The following is a 21,900-nucleotide window of genomic DNA, read 5'->3' as shown; positions in this document are numbered from 1 at the left end:
AGTTTATATAGACCACATTTCTGAACCATGCTCTCTTGGGAGTTTGTGGCCCAAAACATCCTACAAATAAAAATTTATTTACAGACCCCTTCTCGGTGGTGGTGCCCACCCTGTGGAACACCCTTCCATTAGATGTCAAGGAAATAAACAACTATCTGACTTTTAGAAGACATCTGAAGGCAGCCCTGTTTATAGAAGGTTTTAATGTTTGATGTTTTACTGTGTTTTTAATAATTATTATAATTATAATTATAATCTGTTGGTAGTCTCCCAGAATAGCTGGGGAAACCCAGCCAGATGGGTGTGGTATAAATAATAATAATAACAATAATAACAATAATTAGTCCAACCCCCTGTAATGCAGGCATCTTTTGCCCAATGTCACGACCTCAAACTCTACCAACTGAGCCATCCCAGGTCCAAGGAGGAGAAGGCAATCAATGGCTACTAGCCATGAAGACCACCATCTCCGAATTGCAGTTGCCGGGAATCACAAGCGGGGAGAAAACTCAGGTCCTGCTAGTTCTGCTTCGCATTGGGGTTTATCTGGCTGCACAGGGTGAGGGCAGCATGCTAAGACCAACCCCCCCGGGATCAGGTCAATGGCCTATGTAGTCTGGCATCCTGTTCTCACAGAGGTCAACAGGATAGATGCAGCCCGCGGCAAACCAGCGAGCAGCATTTCGTCTCCCGTCCTGCGGTTTCCAACAGTTGGAATTCTGCTGAACTTAGACGAGCCACCAGCCTGATTCAGCAGCCGGGTTCTTCTTGCGAAACGAGAGTTTATTCATTTCAAAGGCAGGCCCAAGAAAGGGTTAAACCCCCATTTGAAAAGGGTGGTGGTCCCTCCTCCCCACGACGCATCACCAGCCTCTTCCTCCTCCTCCTCCTCCTCTGGGAGCCAAATGTAAAAGCGCGATGGGGCGGGGAGGAGGGAGGATGCCGTCGGAGAGCCGTCGGAGCGAGGCCAAGAGCTGATGTCCAGCCTCTTCCCAGTTTGCATCGGTGACCCAGGCAACGAGATCGAGCCAAGGAGGCTGCTTTGCGCGCGGCTGCGGCTGGACAAAAAGGCTCGGGAGAGGACAGAGAGGGAGAGAGAAAATGCCACCGCGCTGCGCCGGCTGCTGGCCTCGACGGCCGTTTCCTCCTCCCGGGTACCGAAAGTAGCCACGAGGGGTGTTTGCCGGACAAGCAGTGTTTGCTTTTTATCTCCTGCATTTTTTTTATTTTTGGGAAGAAAAAGCTTTTCGTCTTCTTTAAGGAGCAAAGCACTCGACGGCGATGGCGGTGCAAGCGGCGGCGGTTCACCCGCACCACCATTTCATCCCGTTTTGCTTCCCCGGCGCCGCGGGGCTGGGGGATTTCGTCGACCTGGAAAAGAGCTACGAGGACGGGGGGACCCTCTTGCTAGGAGGCGGAGGAGCCGGAGTAGCAGGAGGGGGAGACCCCGGGGATTTCAAAGAAGCCACCCGGGACCTCCTGAGCTTCATCGACTCGGCTTGCAGCAACATCAAACTAGCCTTGGACAAGCCGGTGAAATCCAAGCGCAAAGTCAACCACCGGAAATATTTGCAGAAGCAAATCAAGCGCTGCACCGGCATGATTGGGGGAGCCCAGACGGCTGCTGCAACGCCCGGGAGCCAGGAGGCGTCTAATAATAATAATAACAACAACAACAGCAATAATATGAGCTCCCAGCAGCAGCCACATCCTGCTAACAAGAGGACTCCGGCTGGGACGGCGCATGGCGCGGCGTCGACGTCCGCCTCGCCCCCCGGCGGCGCCGCGGCGCACTGCAAAGCGCCCCAGAAGCGCGAAGCCAGCGCGCTGCAGAGCAAAAGCCTGGCGGCGCTCTTCGGCTCCGTGCGCCCGTCGGGCTTCGATCGCGCCGTCGGGGCCGCTGCGGGCGGCGGCGGCGGGCCGTCGGGAGAGAAGGAAGGCGGCCCGAGTCCCTCTGCTTCCACCGGCGGGAAGAAAGTGCCTCTCCGGAACCGCAACCTGCCCCTTTCCTTCTTCACCGAGCCTGCCGCGGCGAGCTCCGTCCCGAAAGACGCAGCGGGCCCCGTCCCGTCGGAGGAGCTCTTCGACCTGCTGGCCGTCCCCGACTACGGCGCCCTGCTGCCTCCCGCCGAGCCGGAGCAGCCGGTCTTCCCCAGCAGCCGCTTGCAGCCGCCGGATCTGGGCTTGGAGGCGCCTCTCTACGAGCCCCTGCACCCGCTGCCCCACTTGCTCTTCTCCGACGCCCCCCTGCGGCCCCTCGCCGCCCTCTACGCCGCCCCTTCGGACCCGGCAGCGGCGCCCGAGAGCAGCAGCGCCGCCGCGGCGGCGGCGGGGGCGCACGTCCCGGCCGCGGCCTTTGCTTCCTTCTTCCCCGAGTGCGCGCTCCCGCCTGCGCCGCCGGCCATGCCCTACGATTACGCCCCGGGGTACAGTCGGGGGGTTCCTGCTTATTCCAGCCTTTAGAGGAGGGAGGTTGAGCTCTGAAAGAGAAGGGGGTTGGAAGGTTGTGGGGATTGGCAGATCCCCCAAATTTTAGAGGCACCGGCGCTTTTTTATTTTGGAGTTTAATGGATCCCATAGAAAATGCCTCGAATAAAGGGCGTCTGTTAAGGGCAGAAGTGGCTCTGGAGAACTTCCAGTTCCTGCTTAATAGCCCCTGGGAAGATCTACACCTCAGCAGTAAAGGCATCAGGAGAGCCCTGCAGCAGGATCAGGCCAGGGGGACCCCATCCAGTCCAACATTTTGTGGGTGCCACCCAGATACCAGGGGTAAACTCAGTGCAGTGATTCCCACCCAGCAGCTGGCATTTTGGAGGCATGCTTCCAACCCTGTGCGTGCCTACTTGGAAGTAAGCCAAGGGTTCAGTGAGGCTTACTTCCAGGTAAGTGGTGCATAGGATTGTAGTCTTTTATCGTTATCCCCTCTTCCCTTGGTCATATGGAGGACTTACCATGCAATCCTAGCTGCGTCTACTCAGAAGTAAGCGCTGTTTAATTCAGTGGGTCCACTCAGATTGTGATGTTCATTAGAAAGCAGCTCAGGGGGGACCACAGAACACCAGAGATCTTTAACCCTTCCTTTCCCTCCCACGATTCTGATGAAAACCATCACCACCAGGGATTCTTTCACTGTGATTCCTGCCTTGCATGGGGTTGGACTAGATGCCCCTTGGGGTCCCTTCCAACGCTACCGTGATACGATTCTACGCTATGAGACTTGGAGAGAGGGAGGAAAAATCTCCCCTAAGGCTAATTGGGAGGGATTTTTTTTAATCAGAATAACAGCCAGGGTGGGAAGGGTTAAACCCCCCCCCCCCACTGCCGCCCTGCATGTTGTGGTCCCGATGACCCCCCCATGCCCCTATGATTAAATAAAACAAATCCCTGACATTCCTTTTAGCAATGTTAAATTTGGCTCTCGTTAAATTGGCATAGCAACCGATGTCTTTGTCTAAGGAGCCCCTGTGAGAGCGGAAGTCTGGCGAGGGATCCCAGCAAGAATTTGAAACTATAAAGTTACCAGGATCCTTTGGGTGGGATGCTATTAGGGTTGCCATCTGTCTGGAACTCCCCGGACATAGTCGGAATACGGCAGTCGGTTACTGTGTCTGGGCAGAAAAGTTCAACAGCTTTGCCCAGAAAAAAAAGCTCAAAAACTTTTGTGTCCGGATTTCCGCCCTAGAAACCATGGAAGTTCAATGAGCACAAAAACCTGTCTTGCCATACTTCTGACCAGCCTCTATATAGTTGTTGAGGATCACAAATTGAGGGAGAGTGCTTTCCTGCCAGTGACGGGGTGCAGGGGGGGCCGGACGCACCGGGCGCAACATCTGGGGGTTAGGGTTAGGGGGCGCAAATTATTTGCCTTGCCCCGGGTGCTGACAACCCACGCTACGCCACTGTTTCCTGCAGTCATCTGGTTCGCCAACTCTTAGAGCAAGTCGTTGGACTAGATGGCCGGGCCTTGGTCTGATCCAGCAGGGCTCTCCTGCTCATATAGTGGTTATGTTTTGACACAAGCACCATCTGGTTCATGGGTTGTTGATAGAGGCAGATGCACGCCAGCAATGAATAACGTTAGGGGTTGTTTGGTGCGTTAACATACATATCTTGCTTGTTGCCATATGGGACCAGTTCTTAACTATCTCCTGATTGTCTTTGGTTGCCCTACACGTAAAAAGGGTTTTGGGTTTTTTGGTGAGATTCTGAAATGAAAATGCCAATTGTTCTTGTTTCCCCTGTTTATTATGCCTCTTGGTTTTCGCTCGTGTGAAATCCTGATTCCCAGCGCCTTGCGTGTTTTAAAAGCTCCCTGCAAGCAGAAAGGAAGGTCTACTGGCCAAAGGCTAAAACAGAAACCTGCAACTCACTTGAAAACCCACCCAAGAGTTTAAGGCTGTGGTTCTCTGCTCGGTTACCTGGGAGTAAGCCTTGATGAACTCCTGGACTTACTTCTGTGTAAACCTATGTAGGATTGGGGTGGCAGAACACCTGCTTGGCATGCAGAACGACCCAGGTTCAATCCGCAACATCTCCAGGTTGCACAGACCCCTGTCTCAAACGCTGGAGAGCTGCTGGCAGTCAGTGTAGACAATATTGACCTAGATGGACCAATGGTCTGACTCTGTATAAAGCAGGCTCTGGTGCCCAGCACATCTGATTTATAACATTCTTAGGCTCCCGGTGCTATTCAGGAATATGCAGAATACCTCCCCTCCTGAGCTGACTTGATTTCTACTTACTTACTCTGAATATTTGGAGCGAGGGTGGTGGGGGAGAAACCTAGGCACACCTAACACATGGGTCTGCGTGAGAAAAGTGTGCACCCCTGTCACATGTGGAAATGGTGCGCCACTTTTGCTGCATATTTGCAGTGCAGTTTGGAAGCCACTGTAGGGCCTGGCTGGCACTGCCACGTGGCACACATATTTGTAGTGCCTTCACTGGATGGGTGCTATAAATTGTAAGGGGAGATACAGGTCTGTAGACGTGTGGAGGATGCTTTGCTGGAAGCTTTGACCAGCTGCAGATCCCTGGCGCACTGCCAGGTGTGTTTACAGACGCACGTCTCTCCACACTCAACTGGTTCATTGGGAGGCAACATGGCGCACTCACGGAGAAACCCATTTGCCGTGTGAAGGAGGGCTATAAAACGCCACTCGTCTGGTCGCCTGCGGTCAGCTAAGGATTTCCTCCAGGCGACCAGGTTACGAAAGCTGCTTCTTTCCTGTTTTCGGTCGCGACTAACGTAGGTACGAGTGATCGGATGGGAAAGTAAGCATTTGGGATGGAAGCCTTTGTTGGTAACGTGGGAGATCTTTTTCTGAATCTCCTGACTTATTTTATTTTCCTTTCAAACGGGTGGGTAACCTGTGTGCCTCTACATGTTACTGAACTACAAGTCCCATGACTCTTGGCTGTTGTGGCAGGGGCTGATGGGAACTGTAGTTCAGCAACGCATGGGGAGGTTACCCATCCCAGGTTTAACCTAACTGCACCTGGATTTTCTTTTCCATGGGGCCAACACTAACTGGGTTTGTGTGCGTTGATTTTAGATTTGGGGGGAACGACGCAGGGGAAAGAATGATAAACTCTTCCCACAAAACTGAAACCCCTCTCATCTCTGTATTAGACATCTTAGATTCAGGCTGCACATGACCTAGAAAAAGATGTAGAATTCTGGACTGAACCAATTCAGAGTGCAGGGGTGCAGGTGTGTGAAGTATTACAGCGGTACCTCTGGTTATGAACACTTCAGGTTACAAGCTCTGCTAATCCGGAAGTAGCTGCTCCTGGTTGCGAACTTTGCCCCAGGATGCGAATGGAAATCGTGCACCAGAGGTGCGTGCACATTAGCGAAAGCCCCATTAGCGAAAGCACGCCTCAAGGTAAGAATGGTTTCAGCTCAAGAACAGGCCTTCAGAATGAATTAAGTTCAGAGGTACCATTGTATGTACTTTTGAAAGTTTCCCATGCGAAACAAAACCACAACAAGCCCTCTGTGCGTAGAGCAAACCAATACGTAAGAGCGAGGTTTAGATTTTTCCTTACCCTGATGTTCTGGTTTATTTCATTTGGGTGCTGTTCTCCCTTCTCCCACAAAGGTGCCTGCTTTTCCCGCCCCCCCCAGGAGCCAGCTGAAGTGGTACATTCCAGGATTTTACTACCTTATTCTGTCCTTAAAGTGTAGATTGGCTGTTATTGCTGTCATAAGGTGTGTATACACCAGGCCGTTTTTCACGTAGGTGGAATGCGCACGATTAGCTTTTCTCCTATAGCCTGTAAGAAAACGGTTCACATCTGAAGCAGCCATAATTCAGGTCTTCATTTTGAGTCAGAGATGCCTGCCAGCTCCAGTTCCCTTGAACTATTCAGGTGGCTAGTGACACGGCAAGCCCTCTGCCCCCACCAGGTCCTTTTAGGGACATCAGTCTGCTAGGAACGCCTGGCATTGCGCTCCATTGAAATGCATGGGACAGAAGTCCTTTTACAAAACATGTTTCAGTGAGTACTTCCCTGTTGGATTGTGCCCAGTGTGGTTTACCTGGTGCCATGGGACTTGGCAAACGCAACTGGCCTTCACTGAAAAGACGACCAATATGCCCAGTGTCTGTTATTTTTTCTGGCACAACGCTTCCCCCGCAAAAGAGAAATAAATGTTGTCACATTGAGAGAATTGAGAATTATCTGGTCAGGGAGGATGCCCAAGGAACAGAATTAATTGCCAACCGATGGATTGGCACATGAAATAGTGTTCATATGGGTCTGAGGTGCTCTTAGTAGTGGCATGATGAATGGAATATGCTGGTGAAAGGATGGAGTCCATCAGCCATTCCGTAAGCCGATCTTGTGGTATTCCGCTCTGCCTTCCCACGGTGGCCAGCAACTTTTTAAAAGAGAAATTTGCAAAGCCAAGGAGCAAATACGCTTGCAGGGCCCACCCTTCACCTGGGAGTGTGTGATGAGTTGGCAAAAGTGCCATCGAAGGAGAATTGGGCATTGGTCAAAAGGGCGGGACATGTGGCAAGCGGGCATTAAAGAGGACCTTGGGATGTGTTGCACTTAGCGGATGACCCCTCCCTTGAAGTGTCAGGCGTTGAGCGCTTCTGATGGGGCACTTAAGAGAACTCAGGAAACACATGTAACTAGGCGTCCACACCGAGTCCTATGCAACAATGACTGTCCTGGAGAGACAGAGAGGTGTCCTTCCATTAAAAGATGCCTCCGGAAGATCAGCAGGGAACCAGGAATGTCCGTGTTGCTATGGTGGGATGCTGCAATTCTGCGCTGCATCTCTTGTTAGATGCATCTACAGTGGTACCTTGGTTCTCAAACTTAATCCCGTCTGGAAGTCCATTCCAAAAACAAAGCGTTCCAAAACCAAGGCGCGCTTGCTCATAGAAAGTACAGTGGTGCCCCGCAAGACGAATGCCTCGCAAGACGGAAAACCCGCTAGACGAAAGGGTTTTCCGTTTTTCGATGAGCTTTGCAGGACGAATTTCCCTATGGGCTTGCTTCGCAAGACGAAAATGTCTTGCGAGTCTTGAGATTTTTTTCCGCTCCCCACCCCCTTTTTCTAAGCTGCTAAACCGCTAATAGCCTTTTAGCAGCTAAGCCGCTAATCCCTTAAGCCTTTAATAGCCGCTAATCCGCTAATAGGGTTGCTTCGCAAGACGAAAAAACCGCTAGACGAAGAGACTCGCGGAACGAATTAATTTCGTTTTGCGAGGCACCACTGTAATGCAAAATGGATTAATCCGTTCCAGACTTTCAAAAACAACCCCTAAAACAGCAGTTTAACATGAATTTTACTATCTAACAAGACCACTGATCCACAAAATGAAAGCAATAATCAATGTGCTGCGTTATAAAACAAATAAGACAGTATTGTAGATGATAAAAATCAAAATTATTTTTTTTTCTTACCTGCACTGATGATAGTCATTGTTTGGATGGGGGGCTTTTATCCATTTCCACAGTCACACAATCAATCAATCAATCAGTAGCTGGACTGGGTTCCACACAGTCACAGAAACAAATTAATTGGAAAAGCCACAAAAACAAAAATGGAAAATAAATAGCAAAAACAAAAGTGCCAAACTTAATCCGTTCCGGTAGTCTGTTTGAAAACCAAGGCGCGGCTTCTGATTGGTGCAAGTGCCCCGGAAACAATAGCCGGCAGCCGGATTGGACATTTGGCTTCTGAAAAATGTTCGAAAACTGTAACACTTCTGGGTTTTCGGCGTTTGAGAACCAAGGTACATGGCATCTCCAATGGTACTGGGTAAATGTTGCCTATACTGGTTGGGGGAAAAAATACAACCATATCCAAGAGTGGCTAAATTATGACACCGACTTTACACCTCCTTAATCCTGATGACATTTCTGTGCATTTTGAAACATATTTAATTCATTTGGGCATTATTTTTTACTGAATGTGAGAAGTCCCTGGTTATATTTTTCCTTAGGGCGCAGTGTTTTGTTCTAACTCCTAGTCCAGTGATCAATTGCTAGATGTGTCTGACGTTAGCCTGTTATGACGGGGGCTGTTCTTTCGATGGCAGCCATGACTAATTGTACGTGACTTTCCGATTTTGCAAGTAACTCTCTTTTCACCCCTGAATTTTGCCGGACCTTTCAATGCGAATCCTTTCTTCTAATTTAAAGAAACAACATCTACTCACACCTATTGCTACTAAAACGTGGGCCATGAGTCTCAGGCAGGGTTGCTCTCAAGTAGACCCTTTAGCGCATACTGCCCTAAACACGCTTCCTAGGGAGTGATATCTGCAGGGCTTAAGTACGACCTACTCCTGAGTATACCTGTTTAGGCTCGCCCTGTTAACAACGTATCGGAAGATACTGCAAACAGTAATATCAAGACAAGTGAATGTCTTGCTCTGCGCAGCAAGACAAAAGCAAGCTTGGACCATCCATGTCAATGGCAACGCGCATGGAAGTCGTCAGACTGCTTTCACGGACTTTCCAAGGCAGTAAAAGCAAATGTCGTTGTGTTCTCTTGCGTGCAGAATATAATTTGACGATTAAGTTATGTTCATTAAAGTCTATGAGATGTCATAAAACTTACATGGCGCACAGTGCTTGAGAGATGGACGGCTGTATTGAGCAATATGGTTTGAATTCTTCCTCGGGGGTATTTTTGTTTGGATACAGAATAAGAGAAGAAGAGGAGGAGTTTGGATTTGATATCGCGCTTTATCACTACCCGAAGGAGTCTCAAAGCAGCTAACATTCTCCTTTCCCTTCCTCCCCCACAACAAACACTCTGTGAGGTGAGTGGGGCTGAGAGACTTCAGAGAAGTGTGACTGGCCCAAGGTCACCCAGCAGCTGCATGTGGAGGAGCGGAGACGCGAACCTGGTTCCCCAGATTACGAGTCTAACACTCTTAACCACTACACCACACTGGCTCTCCTTATTCCCTCTTTCCATACAATCCATAGTTTTATAAAGCTCTTCTATTGTTTGTTTTTTGTTTGTTAATCTTTCTCTTCCACCTAGACTAAGAAGGCCCAAATCATTCTAGGTTTCACAGCCTAGTTGTTGCCACTGAAAAAATTCTGCTCTTGAGTGTGACAGAACCCAGGAGCAAGTTCTTAGTCCATATTTAATTAAGTTATTGTTAATAATAATAATAATAATTTATTTATACCCTGCCACTCTGGGCGGCTTCCAACAGAATATTAAAAGAATATTAAACATTAAAAGCTTCCCTAAACAGGGCTGCCTTCAGATGTCTACTAATGTAATGTAATTATTTATATACCACCCTATACGCAGAGGTCTCAGAACAAAATCAAAATATAAAACCACAAAATATGTAATCAAATATATAATATTTACTCAGTTCCTCCAGGGTTCTAGATTGGGTAGAATGGAACTTGAGGCTCTGTAGATGATGTTGAACACCCCATCATCCCAGATAATTGATCATGCTGGCTGAGGTTGATGAGAGTTGGGAATCCAACATCTGGGCAGCCATAGGTTTTACATCCCTGTTCTAGATGCTTTAGTGAAGATAAATCAATATTTGATCATTTCCAGATTCAGCAGTGCCATCGAGTGGGGCTGAAAGGCTCTTTGATACTGAGGGTTTTATAGAGGAGGAATAACCTCTGGGAGGAGTGCAGAAATAAGAAACACCATGTTGCATCGGCACAACTGGACGCCTTCATCTGCCCCAGCTGCAACAAAACATGTCCCTCATGTATCAGTCTCTACAGCCACAGCAGGCGCCATGATCTTCTAACAGCTTGACTTCACCTCCAGAGGCACACTCCTCAGTTGTCTCCTGAGACAGGCGGATGCCAATACATTTTATGTGTTTGCCCAAATTCGGCAAACAATCTGGATTGGCCATCTCAATTTCCTCTCATTTGGTTAAAATGTGACCGTGTGCAGTTAAGGTAAAGGGGCCCCTGACCATTAGGTCCAGTCATGGCCGACTCTGGGGTTGCGGCGCTCATCTCGCTTTGTTGGCCAAGGGAGCTGGCGTACAGCTTCCGGGTCATGTGGCCAGCATGACTAAGCTGCTTCTGGTGAACCAGAGGAGCGCACAGAAACACCGTTTCTTCCCACCGGAGCGGGACCTATTTATCTACTTGCACTTTGACGTGCTTTCGAACTGCTAGGTTGGCAGGATCAGGGACCGGGCAATGGGAACTCAACCTGTCACGGGGATTCGAACCACGGACCTTCTGATCGGCAAGTCCTAGGCTCTGTGGTTTAGTCCACAGCGCCACCCGCGTCCCTGACCGTGTGTAGTAGGTACCCTCTAATTACAGCTTTGGGGGGAGGGATTTTCATCGGCAAAATGGCACTGGGGATAAGGGAGCTTTCAACTTCCTCTTTTTAATTTCTCTCTCCCCAACATAAGAAGATCCCTGATGGGTCAGACCATCATCTGGCCCAGCAACCTGTTCTCACAGTGGCCAGCCACATGCAGCCATGGGGACACACTAGCCATTTGAAGGCACACTACCTCTGCCAGTGGATTTGTTGCAACTGGTAGCCATCAGTAAGGTAAAGGGACCCCTGACCATTAGGTCCAGTTGTGGCCGACTCTGGGATTGCGGCGCTCATCTCGCTTTATTGGCCGAGGGAGCCGGCGTACAGCTTCTGGGTCATGTGGCCAGCACGACTAAGCCGCTTCTGGCGAACCAGAGCAGAGCACAGAAACACCGTTTACCTTCCTGCTGGAGCAGTACCTATTTATCTACTTGCACTTTGACGCGCTTTCGAACTGCTAGGCTGGCAGGATCAGGGACTGAGCAATGAGAGCTCACCCTGTTGTGGGGATTCGAACCGCCAACCTTCTGATGAGCAAGCCCTAGGCTCTGTGGTTTAGACCACAGTGCCACCCGCATCCCTGTAGCCATCAGTAGCTCTCCACAAATCCACAATCCTCTGTTCAAGCCACCCGAGTTGGTGGCTATCACTGCCTCTTGTTGTGCTGGCAAATTGCATAGTTCACACACTTTGAAGCAGCAAGGCAGCTTTTTAAAATTTATTTTAAAGACACATGAAATGACACCTGGTTTATCACCTAGTTTGGTCCCCAGAATAGAGGAGCAGCAATGCCTCTGAATACATGCTCAGCTCAGGGTTTTGTTTTCTGTACCAAACCCTTTTGCATGAAAACGGACGGCTGTTTTTCCATCCCAAAGCTTTCCATATTCCTGAAATCCAATTTTGGGAAGTGGCAGCGATGGCGGGGGCTTTTCATTGTTGCTATGCAGTTTGGAGACAGAACCCCCTCCTTTCAGCTTCTCTTTTTCTTTTCATTTTATTAAGTTTCACTTACATAAACAAAAGAAAAAATAAAACAACAGTTACAGCAAAAAAGAAAAAAGGAAAAAATATATGTACACAACACAAAAATAATATCCATTTCCGTTACAGTTCCTTGTCTTATTCCTTGAATCTTTATATCTTTACATATTTAAATGTTTCCTCTACACACCGATTGACCTCCTTCCCTCCTGTTTTCGGGCTTCTTGATAAAAATTCTTTCTTTTTTCTGCAGCTAGAGGCTGTTATGGTTTGCACATCATAAGATTTATACCAGACCTGCAGTGGTTTTTAAATTTCTATAGTTTCCTTCAATATATACCATAAATTTATTCCAATCGCTAATAAACTTTGCATTTTTTTGGTTTCTAATTTTTTGCGTCATTCTTGCTAGTTCGACATATTCAAATAATTTTGTTTGCCAATCTCTGACCGTTGGGGTATTTGGACTTTTCCAATTTTGTGCAATTAATATTCTGGCCTTTCAGCTTCTCAGAATATCTTTACCTACCATCTTCCTGTTCAGGCTGTGCCATGGAACAATTGGCTGTTTTTCAGTACAATGGAAGGGAGCCATACACCCCACAGCCGTATGAACCGACCCAGACCCTGCGCTTGTCTTCTGAGGCCCTTCTCTATGTCCCCCACCCTAGGGAAGTTCGGAGGGTGGCAACATAGACCTGGCGGGGCAGGAGTCCATAGATGGGCTTCAGGGGGGTCTGTAAACCAGGCACAAAATGATTCAAACCCCCCCTTCAATTTCCTTCCTGTTTCTTTGCAAATTGCCTTTGTGGGGGAAAAAGAAGTTGGATGTTTGAAGGTTCAGGACAGATAAAAAGAAAGAAAAAAGAAAGCACTTCATACACTACAGAATTAAACCATGGAACTTGTTCCCACAGGAGACAAACTCAAGTAGCTTTGATAGGGGAAGAGACAAATTCATGGAAGACAGGGCGATCAGGGACTACTAACCATGATGGCCGTGCTCTGCATCTAAAGCACTGAGCCTCTTGGGCTTGCTGATCAGAAAGTTTCCAGTGCAAAACCCCATGACGCTCCCGTTGCTTGGTCCCAGCTTCTGCCAACCTAGCAGTTCAAAAGCACACCAGCGCAAGTAGATAAATAGGTACTGCTCTGGCGGGAAGGTAAACAGTGTTTGCGTGCGCTCTGGTTTCCGTCACAGTGTTCTGTTGCACCAGAAGTGGTTTAGTCATGCTGGCTACATGACCCGGAAAGCTGTCTGTGGACAAACTCTGGCTCCCTTGGCCTGAAAGCTATATGAGCGCCACAACCCCATAGTCACATCTGACTGGACTTAACCATCCAAGGGTCTTTTACCTACCCTTACCCTTGATTGAAATAAATAGGATTTTTTCTGACTGATCTTGCTTTCAGTAACTTAGTTCAGCATTCATGAGCACTAGACACATTGGTTTCTAAATGAGTGGATCCCCTGACATATACTCTTTTAATGTTTAATAAGTTATTGTATTTTGGTGTTCTGTTGGAAGCCACCCAGAGTGGCTGGGGAAACACAGCCAGATGGGCGGGGTATAAATAATAATAATAAATAATAATAATAATAATAATAATAATTATTATTATTAACCAAAATTGTGCACCATCTGTATAGGAGTAATCGTGACCATGCATTAAATGTTACTAATTAAATTAATCTAATACTTCCCTGACTACATGAAAATGAAAAGTTTGAGAGTTACATCAAAAGTATTAAAATTTTTGTGGAGGCAGAATTGGATGGATGGTATTCTCTCCTGTTTGCTCCAGCTAGGACAACAGATCAATAAGGAGCGCTGCAACCCAATAGTCGCCTTTGACTGGACGTAACCGTCCAGGGGTCTTCGACCTTTTTCCTTTCTCTGCTTCAATGGTTGGAGGCAGCAATTATCCGAGTACCACTTGCTGGGAAACACAGGAGGAGAGAGGGATTTTGTGCTCAAATCTTGATTGGAGGCTTCCTGTTGGAGCAATTTGGCTCGACACTGTGAGAACAGGATGCTGGACTAGATGGGCCACTGGCCTGATCCAGCACACTCTTCTTATGTGCTTATGAGAAGGGTGGTGACGTCGGCAGGAGAGTTCGGAAGGTCAAAGAGGGCAGCTTGGAGAACTGCATTCGCCCCCAACTCAGGCCAGAGGTCCTCTATCCATGCCACTGAGGTCTCCATCCAATGAGGCTGATGTGCGGCCTCAGACTCTCAAGGAAAGCAAGAGGTTCTTAAAGGTAAAGGTAAAGGTACTCCTGACCATTAGGTCCAGTTGCGGACAACTCTGGGGTTGCGGTGCTCATCTCACTTGAGACTGAAGGAGGCAGCATTTGTCCGCAGACAGCTTCTGGGTCCTGTGGCCTGCAGGACTAAGCTGCTTCTGGTGAACCAGAGCAGAGCACGGAAACGATGTTTACCTTCCCGCCGGAGTGGTACCTATTTATCTACTTGCACTTTTGACGTGCTTTCGAACTGCTAGGTTGGCAGGAGCAGGGACCGAGCAACGGGAGCTCGCCCCATTGCGGGGATTCGAACCACCGACCTTTTGATCGGCAAGCCCTAGGCTCTGTGGTTTAGACCACAGCGCCACCCACATCCCGGTAAGAGGTTATTAAAGGTAAAGGGACCCCTGACCATTAGTTCCAGTCGTGACCGACTCTGGGGTTGCGGCGCTCATCTCGCTTTATTGGCCAAGGGAGCCGGCGTACAGCTTCCGGGTCATGTAGCCAGGATGACTAAGCCGCTTCTGGCGAACCAGAGCAGCACACGGAAATGCCGTTTACTTTCCTGCCGGAGCGGTACTATTTATCTACTTGCACTTTGACGTGCTTTCGAACTGCTAGGTTGGCAGGAGCAGGGACCAAACAGTGGGAGCTCACCCCGTCGTGGGGATTCGAACCTCCGACCTTCTGATTGGCAAGCCCTAGGCTCTGTGGTTTAGACCACAGCGCCACCCACGTCCCAGTAAAAGGTTCTTAGGAGGTAAGTAAGAGGTTGGCTCTATACCGCCCTCATCCCTGTTGCCATCCCATTTAACATCCTCTTCCCCTGCGTGTTTTCTCGTAATCTCTCCTGTGGGTGAGCCAAAGCGGGCCATTAATTAGCCATTTTATCGAGATTCCCTTTCCCGGACGGAAAGGTCAGTGGTCTTATGCAGTGCTTGCGAAAACAAAAGCCAGAGAACAGCAACAAAGCCTGGGATTAAGACAAGCCCTTGAACGGGTCGCCTTCCAAGGACAGCACGAAAGGGAACATCCTGAGCTTGGAAAGATGATCGGTCCTTACAAATGAAAATGAAAATAAATAAAATTGGCGTCTAGGGTCATGAGGTTCCCTTAAAACCAGTGGCACAAGCTGTTTCCCCTCCTTTAGACGTTATTTTTGTAGGACCGAAAGAGTGACTCAAATCCACCTTCCTGGATCAGAGTGAGGCTTGTTTGTTTCATTTCACGCAGTGCAAGGGAAAGGGTACATCAAATATAAAATCAATTCCAGGTGTAAAAAAAAAAAAAGCCCATTAAAACAACACAAAATCAATCAGTATAGTAAGTCATTCTCTTTAGTATAGTAGCTTGACACATCACAACCCCTCATATTTCAAAGTCTGGTTAAAGATTACTTTAGATGGCACTGAAAACTAACTACTGCGGAGCCAGACAGATTCCAAAGACAGGGAGCCACCACTGGGAAGGCCCTGTAGAAATACGACCCTCACTTGGCAATGAACTAACAAACACATCCCTTGCAGATCTTCATGCCTCAGCAAGTTCGCTCAGGGTGAGGTTCTCTTTCAGGTAACTGGATCCTAAGTCATTTATGGTTGGCGGCCGGTATGGCGGCCGGCATGGGCTCTTCAGAACTGGTTTCATATGGGTTTGGCAGCCCAATATTCATGCTGCAGCTTCCAAACCACTTTCATGTAAGGCTGGGTCTGCGATAGGAATCTGGCAGCAAAATCTGGGGCCTGCTTTTTCTTTTTAAGCGTTCCATATTGGAATGAGCTCACCCAGTGTAAAGGGGCTTCAAGGCAGCATTAGCCATAGCCAGATTACATCAGCACCCTGCCGCCAGTTCTGAAAATAATACCAGAGAGGCCCATCAGACTTCAAGTAGTTTAGTAAAAGGCGAAAGATTTATACGATCTGAAGAGAAACCAGAGACTTCAAGTAGTTTAGGGAGGTTTTTTTAAAAATCTTTGATGTTTTATTATGCTTTTAATTTGTTGGGAGCCACCTAGAGTGGCTGGGGAAACCCAGCCAGATGGGTCGGGTATAAATAAATTATTATTGTTGTTGTTGTTGCTATTATTATCATTATGGCTTGAAGACCCAGGGTGCAGGGGAGCATAGGAGGTCACCATACATTGGCAGTGTGTCCATGGTACTTGGGCTCCGTGGGAAATTCAGTCCCTATAGTTCCCATGTCCCCTGAATGCCATGACACTCAAGGCAGCATCCTCAGATGCTCAAGGATGCGAATTGGGCCCTTTCTCCACCATCCCATCACCTCAGGCCTCCCAAGGCAGTCTCCTTCAAAACTGGGTTGCCAGATGTTGGACTACAACTCTCATCACCCCGATCATTGGCTCAGCTAGGTGGGTGAAATATGCTAGAGTCCTGCAACAATTCCATGCTCTTTATTGCAGCTTGTGAAACAGTGATTGAATTTCCCCCCAAACTTCAGGCTTTTATATACAGTGGACGCTCAGGCTGCGAACATGATCCGTGCAGGATGCACATTCGCAACCCGCAGTGGTGCATCTGCGCATGTGCAGGTTGCGATTTGGCGCTTCTGTGCATGTGCAAAGCGTGATTTAGCACTTCTACGCATGTGTGACTGCCGGAACCCGGAAGTAACCTGTTCCAGCACTTCCGGGTTTCGGTGGTCCATAACCCGAAAAAACGCAACCTGAAGCGTCTGTAACCCGAGGTATGACTGTACATTATTTACACAATGAGTCCCATCTGATTGGCTGATTCTGCTTCCCTCCTGGAGCCTGACTGGGCCGCTGCTGCAAGCCAACCAGTTGTTGCATTCTAGGATCCAACTTGCCTATTGTTCTAGGATCCAAGCTTAGTACATAACAGTGGGGATGATGGGAGCTGTAGTCCCGTAACATCTATGGACCTAACCTGCTGCTTGGAACACCCAACGCTTGACTCTTGTCGCACGGCTTATCAGCTTCCTTTCCACGCACTCCATTGCGGTGCTGCTCCCATTCACTTCCGTGGGGCTTGAATGGGAGAGCTTCCTGGCTTTAGAACCATCTCTATCAATTCAGGTTCCAAATCAGTTATGTCAATATGGTTACTCGCAGTTCCCTAGCTGGGCTTTTGATGCATGGTTTCTAATAAGCCAAGGGAAAGGAAGGAAGGGGCAGTCCAAAGACTGGGGTGTCAGTTCACTGTGGATGAATACAACACACACACACACACACACACACACACACACACACACACACACACACACCAAACATGCAGTCCTGCTCTGCAGAACTCACTTTTGAGTAAAGAAAACTTTGAATAGAACATCTTCAGGAATGCCTAGGGACAAAGTACTTTGCCGCCACCATGTGGCTGCGTTAGAATATTACAGTCCACTTTATTTTATAGTTCCAGCTTTAAATAATAACAGTTCATTCAATGTGAGGTTTTAAGGCTTGAACTGCATGTTATGAAGAAGGCAAATGGCAGCCCCAGGACGAGTCCTGCTTCCCCTGAGTTCAATCTACTAGTGTCCTGTTGTCATGACGAGGTCATTGACTTCCCTGCCAACAGACTGAGTAGGGAATGAGAAAATTCAAAACACAAGGATGGAAGAATACGTTGGTGTTCCCCATTTTTTCCAGTCTTAAGTTCAGTCTGCCACATGTCAGGGACTGGCTGGATAAGGAAGAGTGGTGGGAGTCGGCTGCCTAAGAGCCACGCCTCCACAAGGAGGGCACACTGACTTCCTCAATGTTCCTTAACGTTATTAGAACGATATTAGATACCTTGTTCTAAAATGTCGCAGGGCATAAAGGTAAAGGTAAAGGTACCCCTGCCCGTACAGGCCAGTCTTGACAGACTCTAGGGTTGTGCGCCCATCTCGCTCAAGAGGCCGGGGGCCAGCGCTGTCCGAAGACACTTCCGGGTCACGTGGCCAGCGTGACATCGCTGCTCTGGCGAGCCAGAGCCGCACACGGAAACGCCGTTTACCTTCCCGCTGGTAAGCGGTCCCTATTTATCTACTTGCACCCGAGAGTGCTTTCGAACTGCTAGGTTGGCAGGCGCTGGGACCGAACAACGGGAGCGCACCCTGCCGCGGGGATTCGAACCGCCGACCTTTCGATCGGCAAGCCCTAGGCGCTGAGGCTGTAACCCACAGCGCCACCCGCGTCCCTGTCGCAGGGCATACTAGTAAATTAAAGCGTTTCTTACCTCTGTTCCCCCCCATCAAAACGATTATCTCCCTAATATAATAATAATAATAATAGTAATAATAATAATAATAATTTATTTATACCCCACCCATCTGGCTGGGTTTCTCCAGCCACTCTGGTGTGCTGGACCCGAGGGCTAACAGTGCGGCGAGGTCCGAGTCTGGTCTGAGGTTGATGGTGCGGTATGGAGGCTGTCCGTCAAAGCTGAAGCGGGGTCCAAGGCAGGGAATCGGGTGAGGTCAGGAACTCTGGCAGAAGAGCAGGACAGGGTGCAGGCAGGAACAGGCTACCAACAATGTTGCTCCCACAACCTGGGACTGGGCTGGCTGGCTTTTATCTGCCCCGAGGCATAGGGCAGCCCCGGTCCACAGGTGATTCGCCTCTCCTGGCCTGGAGGTGAGCACTCCTCCTGCGGGAACTTAGTTCCTTCCGCCTCTCTGCCCTGAGCCTCTGCAGCTCAGGAGAGGCTGGAGGGTTACCGGACCCAGAGGCAACCTCAGCTTCCTCTGATGGGGCTGAGAGTGGAGCACCTGCAGGCAATGGGTCCTCCATCACCTCAGGAGCCAGAGCAGACTCAGCTGGTGCCTGCACCTGAGGATCCAGCACATGTGAGGACCCTTCAGGCTCAAGCCCCAGCCCCGGCTCAGCTGGTTCTGGAGGCAGGGACTCCTGTGCAGGCTGGGATCCCTCAGGTTCAGCCTCCGAGTCCGAATCCCAGGCCATCACATCTGGGCAGCTTCCAACAGAATATTAAAATACAATAATCTATTAAACATTTAAAGCTTCCCTATTGCTAGTCACTGGTTGCTCTAGAGCGCCCTCTGGTGTCACATTTTAATAACTCATTATGAATGTTAAAAGCAGAACTTCGTGTGCCCATATGGTTATCGAAACCATTCCTTAACGTTAAACACCACAAGTGTAGATCCGCCCCGAGATCCCGGATCCTGGTGGTGGGACACTGAAGAGCAGTCTGCAGAACTGGGACGAGGTGGGAGGTGATAGAAGCGAGGGGGTTGAGAGATCAAGAGGAGTCAGGAGAGTCATGGAATCATAATATTGTAGAGTTTGGGGTGTCAGTATGCCTTTCAACCAATGTCAGTGACTGGACTCGATAACTGGTTCTGCCCCGACTGGGCTAGGCGACTGGAGCACTTTCAGAGACCTTCCAATCCTGGAAAGCAGGTCCCACTGTGCATTGTGAGCGCCAGACTAAGCAGAGTATAAATAACGCGGAAGCTAGCTGTGAAGCATAACTCCTTTTATTTCTAATAGCTACTACAAACTAGGGATGTGGGTGGCACTCTGGGGGTGGCCAACTCTGGGGTTGCGGCGCTCATCTCGCTTTATTGGCCGAGGGAGCCGGCGTACAGCTTCTGGGTCATGTGGCCAGTATGACTAAGCCGCTTCTGGCAAAACCAGAGCAGCGCACGGAAACGCCATTTACCTTCCCGCCAGAGCGGTACCTATTTATCTACTTGCACTTTGACGTGCTTTCGAACTGCTAGGTGGGCAGGAGCAGGGACCGAGCAACGGGAGCTCACCCTGTCGCGGGGATTCGAACTGCCGACCTTCTGATCGGCAAGTCCTAGGCTCTGTGGTTTAACCCACAGCTCCACCTGGGGCCACCCCATGTTCCCAGTAGCACCATAGAGACCAACTAAGTTTGTTCTTGGTATAAGCGTTCGTGTGAATGCACACTTCTTCAGATACGCTGAAACAGAAGTCACCAGACTCTTATATATAGTGGGAGGGTGGAGTGGCGTTTTTCTCAGGAGGGTAGTAGGAGATAGGTGATTGACTCAATGGGTATGGCAAACCTGTTGATGATTGTTAACAACTGCAATTAGTCCTACAGGAAAAAGCAAGGGATAGTATGCAGATGATTAGCATATGTAATGAGACAGGAATCCACTATCTTTATTAAGACCAGGTCTTTCCATAATTTTCAGTTTAGTGATAAGTTGTAATTCAGCCATTTCTCTTTCAAGTCTGTTTCTGAAATTCTTTTGTAATAGGACAGCTGCTTTGAGATCCTGTATTGAATGTCCTGGGAGATTGAAGTGTTCTCCTACTGGCTTCTCTGTCTTGTGATTCCTGATGTTCTAGCCGAAATATTTCTAGCCATTTAGCAATTGTTTCGAGTGATGTAGAGGTGCTGGAGTTTACTGTGTTAGGAAGAACGATCCATTTGAGGATGCTTAGCCAGCATCTCCCAGTCTCTAGCACATGCCCATCAAGACCTACTTAAACCAAACATTGGTTCATGGCACGGGTAGATCTGTTCTTTCTGCAAAGCACCCCAGAACCCAGAAAACCGGTCCGAAATGGACCTCATCTACAAGCATGGCCCAGGCAAAATCCCAGTCTGAACAGGAAGTCCTTATTGTTCTTCCTGTTGAATGAACCAATGGCCAGCCTGGATGGGCGGAGCTACTTCCATACCTTGGAACCCTTCACACCTGGGGTGGGAAATCTATTGCCCATCAGGTATTGCTGGACTACAACTCCCATCATCCATGCCCGTCAGCCATGCTTGGAGCGGGACCGATGGAAGTTGTAGTCTGCCAACATCTTGAGGGTTGAAGGCTATTCACTTGTATTAGAACCTGCAATGTCCTTATGGTGCCGGCTTGCTTTGAACAGCTGACGATCAGAAGAGGCAGCTAGATGCGCTTGATGGATACGATTCTGCTGTGAAATACGCTCCAGTGGTCTTTAAAAGTTAAATCTGTGTTTACTTCATTCCATTTGCTCCCCCTCTGCATTATCTCTCTCTCTCTCCCCCTTTAAATGTGCTGGGACAAATTGTTCTGAAAGGCTTTCCTTCTAATAAATTCCAGGGAAAGGGCGGTTGGACTAAAGTCTAATTACTTCCCCTTAATTGGCATGCGCCACCTCAGGAGGCCCAAACCGACTGCTGATTATGAATTGTCCTGACTTTGCTAATGGCTGCACTTCCTTCTTGGCAGGTGATATTTACGAAGCCAGATGGCGACAATTACCATATTCATAATGCTGGGCGCAACTGTTAAGGAATGAAATCGCAGAGCCATGTTTCTCTCTCTCTCTCTCTCTCTCTCTCTCTCTCTCTCTCTCTCTCTCTGTGTGTGTCTTTCTCTCTCTCTCTCTGTGTGTGTGGAGAGAGAGAGAGAGAGAGAGAGAGAGAGAGAGATAGAGAGAGAGAGAGAGAGATGGAATGAGCTGTTCTCATAGATTCAGCTCTTATACGGATCAAGCCGGCTGTTAGGAACAAGAAACAATTTTTCTTAAGCGTTCATCAATATAGGCCTTCCCACATCCCATAACCAGGCTTTCTGGGTGCCTGCACGACCCAGGAGCTATGGGCAAGTGCGTGAACTTCCTCTTAGCTGGGGGATCTGAGCCAGTGTGGTGTAGTGGTTAAGAGCAGTGGCCTCGTAATCTGGTGAACCGGGTTCGATTCCCCGCTCCTCCACATGCAGCTGCTGGGTGACCTTGGGCTAGTCATACTTCTCTGAAGTCTCTCAGCCTCACTCACCTCACAGAGTGTTTGTTGTGGGGGAGGAAGGGAAAGGAGATTGTGAGCCACTTTGAGACTCCTTTGGGTAGTGATAAAATGGGATATCAAATCCAAACTCGTCTTCTTCTTCCTCTGGGGGATCTGTGCTGAGGGCTGTGCT

General features: G+C 48.9%; 1 protein-coding gene across 1 annotated transcript; it reads left to right on the top strand.

The window, feature by feature from the left end:
* The first annotated feature begins 387 nt into the window (after positions 1-387).
* On the top strand, positions 388-7,401 carry FAM181B (family with sequence similarity 181 member B). Its single transcript, XM_083439158.1, has 2 exons — positions 388-3,788; positions 3,913-7,401. Exon 1 carries the CDS (start codon positions 1,282-1,284, stop codon positions 2,461-2,463), a length of 1,182 nt encoding a protein of 393 aa, XP_083295284.1. The 5' UTR covers positions 388-1,281; the 3' UTR covers positions 2,464-3,788; positions 3,913-7,401.
* Positions 7,402-21,900: the final 14,499 nt, after the last annotated feature.

The sequence above is a fragment of the Podarcis tiliguerta genome, assembly GCF_965153285.1.
Source record: "Podarcis tiliguerta genome assembly, chromosome: 4".
NCBI classification, from domain to species: domain Eukaryota; kingdom Metazoa; phylum Chordata; class Lepidosauria; order Squamata; family Lacertidae; genus Podarcis; species Podarcis tiliguerta.
This window is presented reverse-complemented; position numbering and strand designations above follow the sequence as displayed.

What these genes read in the sequence shown, in the direction of transcription:
- FAM181B (XM_083439158.1), top strand. Translation starts at nt 1,282, where the DNA reads ATGGCGGTGCAAGCGGCGGCGGTTCACCCGCACCACCATTTCATCCCG.